Source organism: Antennarius striatus, chromosome 3 (genome assembly GCF_040054535.1).
Source record: "Antennarius striatus isolate MH-2024 chromosome 3, ASM4005453v1, whole genome shotgun sequence".
Lineage (NCBI taxonomy): Eukaryota > Metazoa > Chordata > Actinopteri > Lophiiformes > Antennariidae > Antennarius > Antennarius striatus.
The window spans coordinates 24,408,075-24,421,512 of record NC_090778.1 but is presented as its reverse complement, the minus strand read 5'-3'; the positions used below and the strand labels follow the sequence as shown (position 1 = coordinate 24,421,512).

General features: G+C 40.3%; 2 protein-coding genes across 2 annotated transcripts in view; one reads left to right on the top strand and one right to left on the bottom strand.

The window, feature by feature from the left end:
* Positions 1-4,326, bottom strand: part of LOC137592789 (uncharacterized) — a 268,825-nt gene extending 264,499 nt beyond the window's left edge. Inside the window, exons 1-2 of the mRNA XM_068311193.1 lie at positions 3,845-4,326; positions 1,050-1,234 (exon numbers count right to left, since the gene is read on the bottom strand). Of these exons, the coding sequence (XP_068167294.1) occupies positions 1,050-1,212 (163 nt within the window). The 5' untranslated portion in view covers positions 1,213-1,234; positions 3,845-4,326. The remainder of the gene's footprint in view (positions 1-1,049; positions 1,235-3,844) is intronic.
* Positions 4,327-4,627: 301 nt separating this feature from the next.
* On the top strand, positions 4,628-11,931 carry LOC137592564 (uncharacterized). Its single transcript, XM_068310828.1, has 12 exons — positions 4,628-5,091; positions 5,231-5,288; positions 5,418-5,565; positions 5,989-6,085; positions 6,433-6,689; positions 6,764-7,369; positions 9,005-9,281; positions 9,761-9,818; positions 9,894-10,035; positions 10,409-10,505; positions 11,117-11,373; positions 11,491-11,931. Exons 1-12 carry the CDS (start codon positions 4,836-4,838, stop codon positions 11,797-11,799), a joined length of 2,562 nt encoding a protein of 853 aa, XP_068166929.1. The 5' UTR covers positions 4,628-4,835; the 3' UTR covers positions 11,800-11,931.
* Positions 11,932-13,438: the final 1,507 nt, after the last annotated feature.

The window sequence follows — 13,438 nt, the reverse complement described above, 5'->3', positions numbered from 1 at the left end:
ATCAGCTTGTTGGACATGTGTTTGTTAGAGTTCTTTACCTTTTTTTGCTTTTTTGTTGTTTTTTTTTCACCTCATGGTATTTATTCCTCTCAGATCTGGGGCAACATGGCCGAAACAAATCCATTACGACCCACTTGTGCCCGTCCTCCTTCACAACATTAACAGGAGACCACCGGCGTTCTCAGCATGACAACATCATGACAAATCACAGGCTGGAGCTCAGGTACGCCACATAAAAAGAATGTCACATAAATTTGCTGTGTGAGTAAATATTTCTGTGTCTGTGGTGGTGGCTGTGGTATTGGGGGGGTGGGGGGGTGGGGGTGGGGTTATGTGTTCGTGAGCTGGTCAAGAATAAAAGGAGGACAAGACCAGTAAATACTTTTACAGCAGGCAATTTGTCAGGATGCGTAAATGTCTCCAATTCCCAACAGCACCAGAGTAAAATTTACAGTCACTCGGAAAGTGACAATGCACAAAAAAAAAAAAAAAAAGGAACACTTTCTGTTCTCTCCCCCCCTCCCCCCACCACCCCGACCACTAAAACCTTTCCATAAATCTCCTCCAGTTCCCCCAGATGTCTGCTGTTGTCAGATATCATGCCTTGACAATGCCTTCAACCATCATTGTCTTGACAGAAATATGATATGTGAAACTGCAGTGTCACATCACTTAACATGATTTAGCCTAAGCTAGCCTGTACCATTTTAATCAATCACAAACGTCACCTTTTTCCCCCTGAAATGATAGTGGAGCTATAGGATTCCTGTGTTGGGGCGATCTATAAGACTTATCTGGGCTCCTGATTTATGACTACTGCCAGCTAATGCTCTAAGAGGAGCCTCCTACATTCCTGTCGTCAGCGTTTCCATCAAATTGGCGAATAAGGAGGCCGGTATTACCTCATTGGCAGAGAGGAGGGCACGTCAGAATCCCACATATATGACATTATGTGTGTTTTCAGCTAACATGCACCGCAAACTCATCAGCAAAAATGAATAGGTATATTCAACTTAAGAATATGATGAAATAATTCAATTTCCATCTACCTGTGACCACAATGGAGTGACTGGACCCACACGCCAGCAGCTTCACCCTGCCCAGTCCAGCCTGTGTGAACTCTTTCAAACGGGCTGCGTCCGGACCGACGTCATCGGACCCACCACGTCCGGTTTGACCGAGCTCCCCGCTGCCCCAACAAAGCAGATCCATGCCCTGTCTCACGCCATATATCCTGCAAATACAGCCCAATAGCACAGAAAAAAGGGGCTATTTTATCATTTTGTTTGATTAGTAAAAATCTGCAGCTCAAACAGAATCGGCAAAGTCTCATCTGTCATTTGCATGAACCCTGAGAGGTTTAAACATTCTGAAAAATTCAAGATCAGGAATAATATATGGATCTAAATCACATGTGATTTGTAGTAGATCTTTTGAGGATATCAGCGTGACCGGATCGCTATCAAAACTTAGTAGATTGTGAGACGCCAGTTCCAGAATTGCAAGAAGACCGGTGTTAAACACCAGATTCACACACAGCAATAAAGTACAAAATAAATGTTTCTGTTTAGTTTGCTATGGCTCTATTTAAAAAATACAAGTCATCTAGTCAGTATTAAGCTTGCATAAAACCAATCTAAAGTATCTGCAATGAAATGTGAACCTGGCTCAGGCCACCAATATTCTCCTGATTATGTTAAAAAAAAGCTGCCCTCTGTGCTAAATTGAATGCAATCATGCACACGTACACACACACACACACACACAAACATGCATAAGCTTTGTGTGTGTGTGTGTGTGTGTGTGTGTCTGTGTGTGTGCATGCACTAAGACATACACCCACACTGCAGAAATGTTGGCGGCGCAATTCCATCCGACTGATATTGGAATTTTTACGAAAGAGCAAACCAATAGATAACCTATTACAAAACTATAAGAGATCAATAGCTAATTTCTTTGCATTGATTACCACTTGGACATTTAACATGCACCCTGTGGCTACCATGTGTGTTCTGCAGACTTGGATCCCCATTGGCCCTCATGAGTATTAAAATTATCGATTTAGACAGAGGACTAAAAATGTCAAGCTGTTCATTAATCTTAATAAAGACTGGACTTGACCAAGGAACCCTTTCTCCCAATGCAGGGATACAACCTATCCAAGCTCACACACACACACACACACACACATACACACACACACACACGGCATAGATTAATGAGCTTCCACTGAGGGGCTGTGATTTAAGTCTTTGCCATTAATAGATCAATTACAAAGGAACAAGTCTTTTTAGAACAGGGCTCAGTTTTTACCTAGCACGCAGCTCCACACTGCATTTCGGATTCTGCAGCAACTTGATCGTTATCACTTATTTGTTGATAAGTTTCAAAGAAATTTTCCAAAAGAAGCAGCGCCGCACTAATGAGGTCTACGTGTGATATGAAGCCACAGCTGTTGTTATGCCGCAGATGGCCCTCCGCAGCCCATAATGGACAAATGTTATCAGGCGCTGCCTCACAGCCAGTTTCATCTCTGTTTTATGTAGATGAGTTTCAAAGCATGCGGGGCTGTCCCCGGATTAATGAGGGCCCTGAGCCGGATTTGATTTGCTCACTTTTTTTTTTTTTTTACTCTTAATTACTTTCATATTCCTGCCAAAGTTACTTTTGTTTTGTTTTTTTCTCTCTCTGATTGGCAGTTGAGCCGCTGCCATCATTTTCTACAAAGGAAGAGATAGCAGCTCTTTCAAATGAATGCATTTCTCAATATGTAAAAAGAAAAGACCAAATTCAATTCATCAAAAAAGAAAGCTGTACAAAGCGTGTCACATCTGGTAGAATTAAGGAGTTAGAATATTTTTGGTCGGGATTCTATTATGAATATCCTGAAATTTTTATAATGAAGAGAAATCAAACATGAGTGACTAACAGGAGTACACTACACAACACAGATCTAATCACAACACAAATGTGGACAAATCAGGACAGCATTTGTACATATTTTTCACATGCATACGCTCCAGAACTTAGCTTGAAGTTTCATTGTTCATTTCAGTTAAATATGTTCTCAATTTTGCAGGTTTTTCCTCGCTCTTAGAATTAGTTTTTAACATATTTAGACACATATACTGATAACTGGAGCTAAATTAACTGTCATTCAGGTCTATAAAGGGGTAAAAAGGAGATATTTCAAAGCCCAGACAATATCAAGTATATAGAAGAAACACATATGGTCAAAGAACGCACAAAACCAGGAACTAACCTGCTCCAAAGTGAAAGTACAAAAACATTTCCTATCACTTTCTTCTTTCCTTTTCGCTCTGTTTATTCCTCTTGTTGGTCACTTTGGTTGCAGTTATGTTTGGCTGTGGTCCTGACTTCATTTCCTCCCTCTGTCCTCAACAGAACTCACTGCACATGCAGGGTAACTGTTGCCATAGCAACTTCTGTTGACAGCGCACCACCTGACTTGAGTCCAGGTCTCTGGACTGAACTACTAAATGGCACAAAAATAAGTTAACTAATTTTTTATAACATATTTATGTTCATAGGAAACCTGTCAACATCCTCACAGCATCTCATTCATTTTTGGAAAGCCATTTACATTTTCGAAATATATTTTCTGTATTCAAAATTCTAATTCAAGGTGGCGGGGTTTGTTGTTTTTTTTATTTAATCAATGAGTTCAGGTTCAGACACTACTAATCTTAAAACAACCATGCATGCAAAGTTATGATAAAGTTGTGAGAGTTCTGAAATAGGCAGTAGAAAAATAATTAAATGTATTTATTAACCACAGATAAAAAATAATCGGGCAGGAGAAGAAACTTTATAAATAACTTACACACTCCAAAGACGCGCATCCTCCGTCGGTTCGGTCCAATGTGGCGCCGCTCGGAGAGGCTCCACCTGTCTGACAGGTGATCAACGGCAACGCCTCCGTTTGACACGTGTGACGTGTTTTCATGAACACGTCGATCCGCAATGAATTTGTGAATCACAGCAAATCCCAACATGAAATTAAATGGGATTTAATAATTCAAAATGGGACGTTTCTGAGTTTGATTTATTTTATACGTTCAATCTGTTTTGTCCTGATGATGAGTCCTTAAACGTAAAAATGTTTTACATTTCTGAATCTTAGTTTGAACAAAGTCCCAAAGAATTCCCATGGCTCATAGAGAGGAGGCACCAGACTATTTTTGAACAATTGCAGCGCACACGAGTAGCGCCATTGCAGTTCCCGTTTCATCCACTAGGTGTCGGTAGAGGTCCGCGAGTGGCCTCGACTGGGCGTTTAGTAATCCTCCCAAGACAGAAGCTAAATTCCAGACTCCCACCACCTGTTAAATTTTTTTTAAACATTTCCTTTTAAACTTCCGTTAATTTTTCTGATTAATAAAAATCCGCAGTTTTCAACAACTAAATTACTAAAACTTTTAAATCCACGTTACCCATAATTCCTAGCAACACGGACGTTACGTTGTACTTTCGCCCTTAGGATAAGAAAAAAATAAGAAATCAGTTATTTGACAGTTCCTTTATTTATAAAACGTTACTTTTATAATCTTTTTTTTTAAAAATACGAATAATATAATTGCATAAACATGTAAAAATAATTGACAACCCCGTGTTGTCGCGCCCTGTCGCTGGTTATACTGGAAATGACAGGGTGGACACGGACGTGTTCAGCCCCCCCAGTCCAGGCGCAGTTGGGGCCATCTTAGGGAAACAACACCCAGCAACAAAGCTTGGAAGTGAATAACAACATCTATCCAATGTTATTCCCGCAACTTTGACATAAAGCATACATTTAATCCCAATCCGCCACCACGATGCCTTCGATCGAAAGCTTCACGATGACGTACGACGCGGTGAACGAACGCGGGACTTTCTCGGAGGGGGACACCCTGACCGGAGAAGTAACGCTGGCCTTAATAAAGGACACCACGATCGAGAGCCTGTTCGTCAAAGCCAAAGGAGATGCCAACGTGCACTGGTCCACCCGCAGAGGGGATCGAACCTATTCCTACTCGGCGCACACCAGATACTTCAAACTGAAGCAGTTTCTGATCGCAGAAACAAGCAAGGGTGAGACTTCCTGTCAGGGGCGCGTTCCTCAACATGCTATGAAAGTGAAAGTGCATTATTGTTTTAATTATACCAGGAGTAGAAAGAGAAAATAAAATGACATATTGACTGGCTGATTATGTAGTAATTTATATTTCAGAAACTGTCATTCCCAGAGGAACACATGTCTACAAATTCAGCATGAAAATACCACATGGGTAAGAGCTTAAGAGATTCTACCAAAAGATAAAACTTTAAAGCTGTTTTTAAGTTTAAAAAAAATATTCCAGTGTAATACTGATGACTGTTTAATTGGAAGTCAATATTAATCTGCTTCTCCACTATAGGAGCATGCCTTCATCCTTCAGGAGGACTTATGGAAAGATCGTCTACATCCTGGAGGCCAAACTCTCCAGGAGCTGGAGGATGGATCGTACGGTGGAAAAGGAGCTCTGCTTTGTCTCCAAGTCTTTTCCAAACCTTCCGGCTCTGATGGTGTGTGAAATATGAAATGCTCTGACATCTCACTTCACAAAGATGCATCCATTTGTTCCACAACACAGTTTGCATGGGTTATGTGTTGCGTACTGTAAGTTGTAGTTGTTTCCTGGAAGCAACAATCTTTTTAAAAAGATGTAGAAAACTATATGAAATACTGCAATTTATCCCAACAGTTTGTTGTTGTTTTTTACCCGTGGTTGCTTCTCGCCTTGCAGATAGTTCTATCTTTATTTGCTGTGGTTTTAAGGTACAGATTCTTTGTCTTCAGTAGAAAACATACCTCACAGTGATCTGCAGGAAAGGACAGCCCCTCCCAGGCCTGCATTATAATGGGAACAATTAAATCAAGTCTTGCCATGTCTTAATGGGGAGGAAATGGATCACAAGTAACCGTTCTTCTTGTTTGTTGAATTCTAGACGCGCCATGTGGGTTCAACACACAAAGAGATGTCGTTTTTCTCTAAAGGATCAGTGCACATGGATGTCACTGTTGACAAGAGAGCTTTTGCCCCAGGTAGTACATTTCCTCTTCAAACTGGGTAGGTTCAAGTCATGGAAGGAGTTTGGTTGACGCCAACACTTTTCATAATTTTCATAAGCAAAATTTTGTAAATTCAACACCTATTTTTAAAAAAGAGTAGCATTTATTTTTCACAGTCATCTATTTTTTGCCAACAAAAAAAAAGAAAGAAATTAATGTTTGAAATTTTGTCATTTTTACATACGATAAATAGTTGTGGAGCCGTTCATAGCTGTTTTTTTTGTGATTAGACTATTTTAATACATGTTCTGGGGGCCCACTGCATGTGGCACGTGACAGGAATATGCCAAATTGCTCATGGTTTCTCGCTGTTTTAACAGGTGATGTTGCATCGATTGTTGCAAATATCAACAACGCCTCGAACAGCGATATGACGCCCAAATTCAGTTTGATCGAGGACGTGGTGTACCGGGCCCGAGGCAACACCAAACACCTGGAGTGTGTCGTTCATAAAATGGTCGACCATTGCATTAAAAGCCAAACACAGAAAACGGTGAATTGTACAATGAGCATCCCTCAGAATATAAATATGTCAATCCAGAACTGTGACATCATCTCAGTTGAATACCATTTAAAGGTAAGGTACCTTCAGATTTTTGATATGTGATTTTTAAAAGTTTGTGTGCCAACCAAACCATGTTTTCTTCTCAGGTTTATCTGGACATCAGCTTGGCTTCCGATCCAAAGGTCGTGATCCCTGTGACCATTTTCCCCCCCGAACTCCGGGACCTTCAGCCCGGTGGGGCTGCGGGTCCCTATCCAGCAGGTGCCTTTGGGGGTCAAAGCAGCAGCGACTTTGCTCCCCCTGCAATGGCTATGGGTCCCTATTCAGCAGGTGCCTTTGGGGGCCATAGCAACAGCAGCTTCCCTCCTCCTGGGGGGGATATGGCTCCCTATCCCTACAGATACCCAGGAGCCCACAGCAGCTCAGCGCCTCAGTACCCCGCTCAGCCAGCACACTTCGGCGGGGGCTACAACAACACGATGCCGCAGCAGGCGTCTCCGTACGGATACCCACTTTCATCAAATTCATCGTCAGTGCTTCACCCTCCACCCGCCGCCCCATCATTTCACCCACCCCCGTCCGCCCCAGATGTCAACCCACCCCCTTATCTTCCTCTGTCGAACACGTCCGCCACAGCTCCAGCGTACAACTCGTTGCCTTCTGCTCCAGACTTCCTGTCTCAGACGGATGAAGCTCCTCCAGCATATTCGCTCCTTTTCCCTTCCTCTGATAATAATCCCAATGCTAACAAATAGAATGTGCGAAAATACTCATTCTTGGTTTAACAGCCACTCACCCATCATGTGTCTTTAACACTCCTTTTAATGTTGTTGAATGTATGAATTGAAAAAGAAAAAGTTACTGATTGCGCTATTTGTAATAAATATATAGATATATATATAAAGCTGTATAATATATGCAGGGTGCGATTTGTTGGGGGGGGGGGTGAGGGAGATCGCCCCCCCTCTTTGTTTTTTACATGTCTACCTCTGCTGTTGGAATTTTATCCTAGTAGGGGGAAAACCCTGTCGATAATTTAGTAAAAATATAAAGTACCAGCCCTGGTTGTGACAGTTTTCCTACAGGAAGCTTTTTGTCTACGTTGTTGGCACTCACTTTTAAACTGAGCTGAGTCGTCAGCAGTCTCGATGTTCGCGATCATACACATTAATCCATTGTGCCTGTACTAACTGATCGCTTAGTCTTGCAATTGCTGGGTTATTTTGACATGACGTGAAATCTCAATCCATGGGGTGTTAATGTTACGTTTTACAGACTGTTTAAATGTGGCTAAGGTGATCGGCCCTTATTCATGAGGACATCGTCCACATGGTGGCCGGCATAGAAAATTAAATGTTTCATGTATTTTATTCATTCTTTTTTTTTTTGTTATCGCTCATTCTGCTTTTGCGGGTCACGAGGGTTGCTAGAGCCTATCCCAGGTGATTTATGGGGGAGAGGCAGGGGACACTCCAAGCATGACGCCAGTGCACTGAGGAAACATGTCTTTTTAAGTTTGTATTAAATATGAATGTTAAATCGATCTGAATTTAGGCTCATAGGGCCTATTAATCTAAAAATAATCATTAGGGCTGTTGATTGTTTATTTGTTCATGATTTTACAAGAATGAAATCCCCCCTCTTTTTTTTTTTTCACAAATCACTACGATTATAAAGTATGTGTGTGGTACTGGTTTTATACACTATATGCACTGTTTATTTCACATGCCTTGTTCTAATCAAGTGTCCTACAGACTGAAGATCTTTTCAATATTCTAGTTTAAGCCTTCTCTACCTCACTCATTTTTTAATGCTTACTCTTGAGTTGTTTTGTATCAAGAAAATAAAAAATTCTTTAACTCCAACAATCTACCCGTATAGGCCAAATCTATATTTTCTCTACTATTGTAAGTACATTGAGCTAAAGATAAACAGGCCGCTAGTGTCTTTTATTTTACATGCCTGGATTTGTTAAACTTTACCAGTCTGACCACTACATTTCAATAAAGAATTATTTGATGGGGTGTTGTTTGCAAATCTGTCAATGGTTGATGGCAACATTCAGTCAAATGGAAAAAGGTATTTCATTCTTTCATCCAATTGAAAAGTAGTATGCAGCAGTAGTTCTGGTATGATCCTCCATGGTCTGCAGCGCTACAAGTCAGATCTTCAGATTCAACTGAAGTGTTGTAGACATGCCATTTCAACAAAAGGATGGGGTGGGTGGGGAATTCTATGAAGGAAATGGACACATGCATGATGACATGGAGAGGAGAGGTTATGTCATAGGCAGCAAATTTCCTCTTCACACATTCTTGAACTGATCTTCCGGTCAGCAGGACCGGTGAACCATCACTTCTGGCTGCGGAGCAACAAGGTGAGGAGAGGCTGATCCCGTCATTTCTATTATGTCTCCAATAAAGGACTTCCAACTGGTTTGTGAGGCCCTCAACCCAGAGGAGACCTTTTCTGCCGGTGACACCGTCAAGGGGACCGTCGCCTTCAGGCTGACGGAGGAAACCAAAGTGAAGAGTGTTCTGGTGAAAATCAAAGGGAATGGGCACGTCAGCTGGTCAGAGGGGTCGGGAGACAGAAAGAGAACCCACACCGAAACCCGGAGATTCTTCAAACAGAAAGAATACCTGGTGGAAAAACATGATAAAGGTAGCGCCAAATATTCAAGCATTGATTGTATGAATGAAACTATTTGTATTACAGCTTCATCATGACTGCATTCATCACAGGATGTCTGAATTAATTCTTTAAATAACTGTTTTTCTGTTTAAAAACTCTAGGATGTTGAGTAATAATTAAGAGATAAAAACCACAACAACTCTTTTAATATCAGGAACAACTACATTATCACTCTTCCTCTTTGTCTGGATCTGCAAAATTCTTTGTTGCAACATGACCAAACCTTTAAAGTTTGCTTAACATCCTTTTGTAGCAAACAGATATGGTGAAGGTTTGCAATCCTTCAAATAGAAGAAAATAAATGTTGACCTTGATGCTGCAAATGTCCCTGAACCACATGAATGAATCCCACAATAACATGGAGCTTGTAATACAATATATTAATCCAGCTTGATAAATAAAAGCTCTGTCACTTTTTGTATATGAATGACTTCTCACTTGTTTTGCAGGGACTGTTCTTCCAAAAGGAGCTCATCACTTTGACTTCAAGCTTCAAATCCCACAAGGGTATGCAGGGAAGGATTAACGGTGATTGTTTATTTCACAAAATCACTGACCAAGTGTTTTGATTCCATCTCAAAGGGACCTGCCACCTTCCTTCAAGGGGTTGTATGGTCGGATCACGTACATGGCTGAAGCTAAGCTGTCCAGGAGTTGGCGTCTGCCGACCACTGAGCAAAGAGAGCTCAAAGTAGTGTCAAAGTGTTTAACACCATATGGCCAGGTGGGATGGCTTAGTGACACATGTTAAAAATGTAGTATTTCCACTTTCCTACTAGTGAACATTCAGCTCTTAAACGGGCTTGTGCCTGCTGAAAGGAAAAATATTTTACATAACATATGACTGAAGAGAAAGTTGGAATGAATGGCAAGGAAGGGGTTAAGAGGAAGCAGCCATAAAATATTTGAGTAGGGAAACAACTGAATGTACCTAAACAGGAAGTCTGACATGGAGAAAGTGCTAATATAAAATACTGTATTGTACCATATTTAAATATAATAGGTCACTTCAATTCACTTATGGTATATATGTTAAAAGCAAGATGTATTGTTTTTAATCCAACTAATTGAGGTTTTGTTTGGATGATTTGTTCTAGTATCTCCATCCTGGTCCAGATGACAAACAGAATGGAACTGTCTCTAAAGGAGAGATGAAAATGTTTGCTACCATTGACAGAAAGGTGTGCTCTCCAGGTAAAGAGAAAGAGTATAGCCTACATGTCTTTCCATTCTTATTTAGTTTGAACTGTTTGATGTTTGACCTATGCAAGTAGGTCAGGGTAAAATTTTGAATTCAGGGGTGTCACGGGATGTTGCAGTCTCTTCAAGCTTTTTTTCTTTACTTTCTCCACCAATCAAAAAAAATATTTCCTGTGATGTACCATTCAGATTTGAGGCCAGCTATGACATCATAGGATTTTAATCTCCAGGAACAAGACAGGTCATACGGGCAGCTTATTATGACCCAAGTTATGTTGTAATCGAGAAATATCAAATATATGTTTTGAGGGCTTCAGAGACCAAAAAAAAAATTGTTAATAAAACTATGGACTTTTAAGATTAAAGCTTACAACTGTACTTCCTTGTCTCCATTTTGCAGCTGTACTATGATCATTACCCATTACTAGAGCAAACAAATTACATTTGTGAGAGATTTTCCCTATATTTTCCTTACTTACATATACAGTGCTTGCGTTATGAACATCTCAAATGCACTTACATACATAGGAGCAAGCTGTTTTCTCTTATGTATGGTTTTGTTTTTCTGATAACTGTAGATAATAGGCTATTATTTGTTTTGACAGGAGATACTATTTTTATTGATGCAAAAGTCTTCAACTCAACCTCAAAAAAAACAAAGCCCAAATTCAGCTTGGAGCAGAAAGTCGTATACCGAACCTTTTCCTCCAGTAAACTCATCGTGCAAAGCCTCAGCAAAGTGGTTGGAGATATTGTCGTAAGTAAGTCAGAGGAAAATGTCTTCTGCAAATTGAAGATTCCTGTGGACGTTACCCAAACTATGCATAATTGTGACATCATCTCAGTCGACTATTATATCAAGGTATGTAATCATCTAACAGTGTGTGATGTTTCCTGTATAAAAAATGTGTTTAGGTCAAATGAGTCATGATGTAAATTGACTTTTCCTCTTGATGGACCCCCCCCCCCTCTCCCTCAGGCATATTTGGACATCAGCTTTGCCTTTGATCCGGAGGTTATTTTCCCAATTCTCATTGTTCCTTCTGTGGGGCCTTTCCCAGCTCAACCAACTGGGGTCCCAAGTGGCTGTGACTTCCCTCCTGCTGCCTTTCCTTCTGGACTTTACCCTGTAGTCCCAGGTCCATCTCCAAGTGGATACACAGCACCGGGTCCCACTCAATATGCAAACACACCAAGTAATCCGTGGTCACAAGAGATCACTCCAGATGATTTCCCCCCATCTGTGAGGCAGCATGAGGCTGATCTTCCCCCGTCCCAGCAGGGATAAACTGTCTTTGTTATGAGTGTCACAAAAACTTTTATATGATGTCAAATTAATGTCAAAATAAATGCTGGTCAATAATTGACTAATGGATCGTGAAAACCTTCACACGCTTCCTTCCCTGTATCACAACATTAAGCTATGACGCGGCAAGAATGACTCATCGACCAGTGTGTGGTCAGCACATGACTATTTACGACAGCTTTCTCCTTGATCTTACTGTATGACTAAGATATCTTTTAACATTCAACTTGTATATCTACTGTATCGCTGTAAAATTTCAACCATTTTTAATGCAGAATATTTGATTAGTCTGCCCCACAGTATCATTTCAGTCCAAATATTATCTCAGTATAGACTTATGTGTATACATATTGTATTAAGAATCGGTCATGCCACAAATCTTTCTATGGCTGATGATTAGATCAAATTTGATTGCTTGTCCACTGACTGCCAAATTGTAGCTAATGCGTCAGGTTTGAAAAGCGTTCTCTGATTGTTACCTCGTGTTTACTTCACATTAATCGGTCCGAGCTCCCCAGCTCTTATCAATGATCTTATGGTGTTTTCCTTGCATGACTGGCTCAGATTTCTCTTTTTTGCTGTCCTTTATTTGTACGTTTGCAAACCTTTCATTTCGGTCCTACTTTGGGTGTTCAAAAGTCAACAACAAAAAAAGTGGAACTGCTGCCACATGACAAGTCAGTACAACTGAAAGTACAGTACATGAAAGTTCAACAGGGTGAAGGCATGACATGGAAAGGGAAGTGGAGCGGGTGAGAAAAACTACAGAGCACTGAGAGGATATTTCAAAGAAGTAAAAGCAAATTTAGTGGCTGAATGAAGGTCCAAGAAAGATATTTACCCTTTGACTTTTATTTAAATTCAAGAATTTGGAAATGTTGCCCTATACAGGAAACACACCCAAAGTTTATATTGAATGAATTTCATTTTACTCACATATGATGAGAAGGTTGTTAACCCTTTGTTAGGTACCCTTTGAAATGCTTTAAAATTCTAAAATTCAATCTTAGGGTGTTATTGGAGGACAAACAAAATGTATTTCTTTTGTAACATATTTGAAATTTTTGCAAGGTCATGTAGAAAATCAAATTGACCAAAAATAGTCATATAGTTGATAGAATTGCTATGATCACATTTCTAGAAAGTAGTGTGTGCAATGTACGAAACCACAAAGTCTTTGTGTTAGTATTTGTTTGAATAAGTAATGGAGCAACTGGCAGCATGGTGGACATGGGTGGGGCTGTACCTCACAGCCAGAAGGTTCTGGGTGTGATTGCTTTCTGTGCAGACCTTGCATGTTGTCTCTGTGTCTGCGTGGGTTCTCTCCGGGTTCTCCGGCTTCCTCCCACTTCCAAAAACATGCAGCGTAGGTGAATTGGTTTCGCCAAACTGTCTGTATGTATGATTGTGAGCGTGCATGATTGTTTATCTTTTGGGATGAGGTGGCATCTCATTATTATTATTATTATTATTTTATTTTATTTTATTTTTTATTATTACTATTACTATTACTATTATTATTATTATTATATCGTTATACAAGACAATGTTACATTCATTCTTTTGTTTACCTTTAACAAATCTTTCTTTTACATCAGTCCTGGTTGTTCATCATCCTCAG

Coding starts and splice junctions, on each gene's coding strand:
- LOC137592564 (XM_068310828.1), top strand. CDS start 4,836: ATGCCTTCGATCGAAAGCTTCACGATGACGTACGACGCGGTGAACGAA. Junction 6,690..6,763: donor CAGTTGAATACCATTTAAAG/GTAAGGTACCTT, acceptor TTTTCTTCTCAG/GTTTATCTGGACATCAGCTT. Junction 9,282..9,760: donor GGTGGAAAAACATGATAAAG/GTAGCGCCAAAT, acceptor CTTGTTTTGCAG/GGACTGTTCTTCCAAAAGGA.